Raw genomic sequence first — 5,349 nt, 5'->3', positions numbered from 1 at the left:
CTGAAGAGATAGGCTCAATTTATTGATTTTAATAAAGTATAAATGAATTGATTGAATAACGTGTATAAAACCATGTTGTTTCGGTTTGTCAACGATCATGATCAGCAAATTGCAACTCATCGGGTCTTCCTATCTAACAGAATAATTACCTCGAATGTATTACGTATACATCATGACATCCCCATGCTCCTCACCCCCTTTACCCAAACTTTGAAATAAATGAGGAAAGATATTTTATTTGTTGACTTTTGAGTTTAATTTTATTGAAAAGAAAGCTAATAATACCTAAAGTACGTATTATGGAAAGGACATTCAACCCCGTCTATCTTTCATAAATAGAAACTCCATGTTGTTTGAATATCATTAACCGGTGATGTTTTAAATACGTCAATGTTGTTTTTCCGACCTGTGACAAAATGGTGCGAGATAATGATAATTTCAAACATCTTCAACGTCCAATGACAGAAAAGTTGTAAAATTCCTGTCAGGGTTATGAACTTCTAATCACTTAAAGTTGTTTGTCTTGACACAGAGCCAATTTTAAGGTTATTCTGTTAAGAACATGGTCATTGACAGAAGAAATATTTCTTTAAATACGCTATTAATTAGTAAATGAAAATCATTGGAGGCTCTAAGTTGAAACATAGATTACTTATGATTTGGGCTTTTGTCGTGAACCTGATCAAATGATTTTCTGACAAAGAAAAAAATGTTTAAATATAACTTTATAATTAAAATTCATTGGAGGCTCATGCTGGGAAGAAAGGTTGTTGACATTAGAAAGTGCAGTGACCTTGACCTAGTGTCTGTACTTCCTGTCCACAGCTCCAACGGAAGACCTACTTGTTGCTTTGCAACGAAATCGGCTCTAGTTCTTACTATTTTTTTCTGTCTATCGCCGCATTTGTAAATATTTTTTTTTATTTTATTTAAAATACATGCTTCTAAATTTTAGTGCTTACAATAACCTGGACCGTCAAGAAGATAACAATTCACAAAATGCCAAATTATATCAGAAATGTAAACTAGAATGGAAGAAAAACACAAATATGTGTTTGTCAACCGATCCAAGCAGAACTATTATCTTCGTAAGATATACATGAAAAAGATAATTGAAATTTTTAATGAAAAAAATCATTTATTGACAAAATGACGAAACTACTAATACCGTAATATACTTTTTGTAAGAAAAGTTAATAACACTCTATGAGCAAAATCATCTTAGTGTACTATGTAAAATGATTATAAATATAAAATCTATATTTCATAGAAGTAAGTTTTTTTAATCACACATATCCATTGTTGTACTGTATTATTGAGGACGTAATTCTTTCGCATTATTATATCAATTTCGTTCCACCTGTTTAATCTGCATCTGTAGACAAAACTAGAAAATAAGGATATGGAAATAACGAACAGTATTCAATCTCAACGTCCATTAAACAAATATACAAAACAAGAGCAGAGCAAACACGGACCTCCGAAACATCAGAGGTGGGATCAGGTGCCATGGAGGAGTGAGCATCCCCTGCTGACCGGTCACTCCCGCCGTGTGCTCATTGTCATAATCAGGAAATAACGGAAAAAATCCGTAGTCAATTCAGTGTATAAATAATGGACTAACAATTGGTATGAAAAACGTCAGTCAGCATTTCATTCAATGATAAATTGTATTTGCTGACAAGGTCATTGTATCGACCATAGAATTTACGAAATGATGACTTTAAACGAGACTGTTGATATTCTTGTTTCATCAACTTGCTTGTCAATAATTTACCTTGTTTAAGAAATTGTTCATACGTAGAGCATGCTCTTGCGTATCAACAATAAAGTTCATATTTATTATGCCAAAACCCGTTGCTTTGGAATATTAAACGATCAGGAAATACATAATGAATGTGATTGATTACAAAATAACAGAATGGTTTACCTAGTGACGTTTAATTAACATCCTGGTCTCCTTTACTGAGGATCCGTCCTCTACTATAGGATCCCATGGAGAGGCCCACATTTCCGGGGCCCAGGGACCGTTAAGGTAAGCGAGGTGGCAGTAGTTAAACCACCAGCCTCCTCCATTAGCTCTGGCACAGTTCGGACCCATTGCTCCGTCATTATCTCTGTCAGGAGTGGAGAAGAACATCCCAGACAGATCTCTCGCAGACGTCCCAGTGTTTAACATAGCGTCTCCTGTAAAAGTAAAGGTAACACCTGGATCATATCAATAAACCTGTTGTAATCTCTCTTTTCTTTTCCTTATGATTCTTTTTTTTAAAATTGACTATATCGGTCTGAAAAAACAAGACAGGTTTACTAACTTATTCAAATTCAACGAATACAAACAACCAATGTAAAAATATCTTGTCTGATATGTGATATCCCTATTATTTTGCTGCACGATATATCTTACAATATTTTATCTATGCTTTGGTGTTTATCTAGTCTAACAACAACACATTGGACTTTTGATAAATAATAAAAATAAAAAGGAAACTTTTATTTTAAACACTTATTCTCTCTCTCTCTCTCTCTCTCTCTCTCTCTCTCTCATATCATTTATCATTACTAACCTAATGTCCCGGTAGCTGGCCCACCAAGATAAAGTTTGTATTTGTCCGATTCATCACTAATAGCAAACTGTTGATAGTGTTCATACAGAGTTGTGCCATTTCTTAATGTAATGGAAACGTAGAGAGATGAGTTCCTTCCCTTTGTCAACTGCTGAATAACGTCGTTTCCTACAAACGCAATATGTATCGTTAGTAATAAATTAAAATTTCAGGAGTATAGCATACGTTTTAAATTAAAATAAATGAGGATTTCAAGAATATCAGACTTTATTAAAATTTGTAGTTGCGCCATACCCTAAACCAATGTTATTTTTTAACTCTACGATTTAAAAGTTAACATCAGATTTGTATTATTTATAATGCACTCGTATTGATAGTGTTATCAAACCGGATTTGCAAAATTATATTTTCATGGTACATACCCCGAATTCATCATACTATTGAAGAATGACAGATTAACATAAGTACTTACCAATCCAGTAAGAGTCGTTAGGACTCCCGAACCCAGTCTTGTACTCCGCCCACGTTCTGTTGAATCTTACAGATCCGCTCACACGTCTCTGAATTGCCTATGGGTTGAAAAAAGAAATAAATGCTTCATTTACGGTATTGTTTGTTTTTTTAAAATATATGCATTTTATCTACTGATTAGCCCGCATGTTACATGTACAAATGTAATTTCAAATAAAATTCAAATAGACAAAGGTAATAAAAAGAAAGATATTGAAAGAAATCTTACTGTCCACCCACCGCCCTCGGTTTCCTTGTCACAATACACGCTGACTTGAGTCTGGTTTTCAAACGGATGAATTTCATAGACACCGGACTGTGTTTGTCCCTCTATATAGTGGTCCCGGCAATCCTTATTGAGTTGGACATCTGTATGACAAAAGACGTCATGGATATTGTAATTATGAAAAGAAGAAAACGTGGAAGAAAAAGAATAGAGAGAGAGAGAGTGCACCTTCGTAAATTTCGGCGATTTTTCTAGTAAACCTCTTTTCAAGTTCCTGAATCTTTTCCTGGCAATTACTGTTTAATCTTTTCTGCTCCTCAGTCAGAGAATCAACCTTTCTTTGTAATATTTCTATGTTTTTCTTCACAGAATTGACGTCATCTAGAGCTGTCCTGACGTCGTTGACAACGGATACTCGTATTAGTGTCTCTTGATTGACGAGCTGACGGAGGATATCAATCTCCTTTCCGTCATTTCTTTCGTTTATCAGAGCAGTGGAGTTCTGATCGTTAGTACTGGTTAACAAGGAAGCCGTCCTGATTTGTGATACAGTCATAAAAATCAGTACAAGAACTAAAAACATCGTCATCCTTTCAATTTTGGTATGAGGTTACCAGAGGAAAAGAATTTTTTGCAGCAGTTAGATATTGCACATTGTATTTATAGAGACATTTGGGGATTTCCTCATTCAAATGATGTCATAAGGTGAATAAAGAGATGCCTAGATAATGCGCAAAAAATTAGTGTGTAAACATCAGAATACTTGACAGGGTTACCCTTGACAGTACTTGATGTGTGCAGTATAACAGGAATCACGAATACTGTGATAAAGAGATGTCTACATAATGCGCAAAAATTAAGTGTGTAAACATCAGAATACTTGGGAGTTCCGAGTGTTTGAAGTATAACAGGAAACACGTCTATTGCGACGAAAGATAATTATCTCACAAAGATGCTTCTTATTATATCATTATGTCATTAACTTGTTTACTTAAGGTAAAGGTATAAACAATAACAAAGTCAGAAGTACTTAAGCAATAGAAACTATTTACTTTTTCCTGAATATAAAGGAAACAAAAAACTATTTACGACCACATGCTAAGTATTTACGTCACATCTAATTATACTGTTATTTCTGGCTGAATGTAACAAAGGACATCCGGAACTTAAATCCGCAATATAATGCTATATTTTGTTTTTAAACTGACGGTTTTTTTTACATAAGCTGTAGACATTAATGCAAAAGTTTGTTCAATTATTATAATATTATTATGGTACTAGTAAAAAAACATTCCAAAAATGTTCAAATAAGTTGTCCGTTCTAAACTCATAGGTTTATAATTAATGATATGAAATGCTACACAATACTAGTTAGTCAATTATTTATATACTGAATTGATGACGGATCCCGATCATGAGAATGAACACACAGTGGGTGTGACCGGTCGGCAGTTGATGCAAAATCGTATTTACTCTACTTCTGTTTTGTATTTTTTTATGGACTTTAAATCTTGAATACTGTTCGTTATCTCCCTTCGTATCATTCACAAGAAATTTTATATGACTATATATTGAATAGAAATGCCTATATAACTATTTAAAATGACAAATAAATAAATGCAATTTGATCCACATGAAAACTTTTGTTTCTACATTTTTCTTTTCAAAATATCATTTATTCCTTCACATTTAAATTATTGTTAAAAATTAATTCAGCGTTTTTGCGATGCTCAATTTCTACCATGAAACTTTTCTAGTTCTTATTACGTACTTTTTGGTCTTTTGATATTAACAGGATTACGGAACATTTATGATAAGATTTTTTCATAATCACTATAGATCCTGCAGGACTTGTTCTAAATAAGTAAACTGTTAACTCATGGTAATATCGAAATTACTCTGAATCTCACTCAAAGGAGAAACGAAGGGAACTGATTGACTCCTGTCATAACCTTACGAAAGTACCCTGACTTCCACTTCCGCAAATATGTAACTTTACAACTCTAGAATTGATGCATTCTCCCCACACTGTGAAAATCTTAACTG

At 33.5% G+C, this 5,349-nt stretch overlaps 1 protein-coding gene across 2 annotated transcripts; it reads right to left on the bottom strand.

The window, feature by feature from the left end:
* Positions 1 to 600: 600 nt before the first annotated feature.
* On the bottom strand, positions 601 to 3,913 carry LOC134247452 (microfibril-associated glycoprotein 4-like). Of its 2 annotated transcripts, none has more exons than XM_062729817.1 (6): positions 3,532 to 3,913; positions 3,307 to 3,446; positions 3,040 to 3,136; positions 2,568 to 2,735; positions 1,931 to 2,187; positions 601 to 1,387 (listed from the first exon to the last, which is right to left on the bottom strand). In XM_062729817.1, the coding sequence occupies exons 1-5, from the start codon at positions 3,890 to 3,892 to the stop codon at positions 1,931 to 1,933; spliced, it is 1,023 nt and encodes a 340-aa protein (XP_062585801.1). In that variant the 5' UTR covers positions 3,893 to 3,913; the 3' UTR covers positions 601 to 1,387. The 2 variants fall into 2 exon arrangements, with proteins under 2 accessions (XP_062585801.1, XP_062585802.1); XM_062729818.1 differs by having other exon boundaries at positions 1,298 to 1,375.
* Positions 3,914 to 5,349: the final 1,436 nt, after the last annotated feature.

Source organism: Saccostrea cucullata, unplaced genomic scaffold, assembly GCF_032062105.1.
Source record: "Saccostrea cucullata isolate Sc308-1 unplaced genomic scaffold, CSIRO_AGI_Scuc_v1 ctg11897, whole genome shotgun sequence".
NCBI lineage: Eukaryota > Metazoa > Mollusca > Bivalvia > Ostreida > Ostreidae > Saccostrea > Saccostrea cuccullata.
This window is presented reverse-complemented; position numbering and strand designations above follow the sequence as displayed.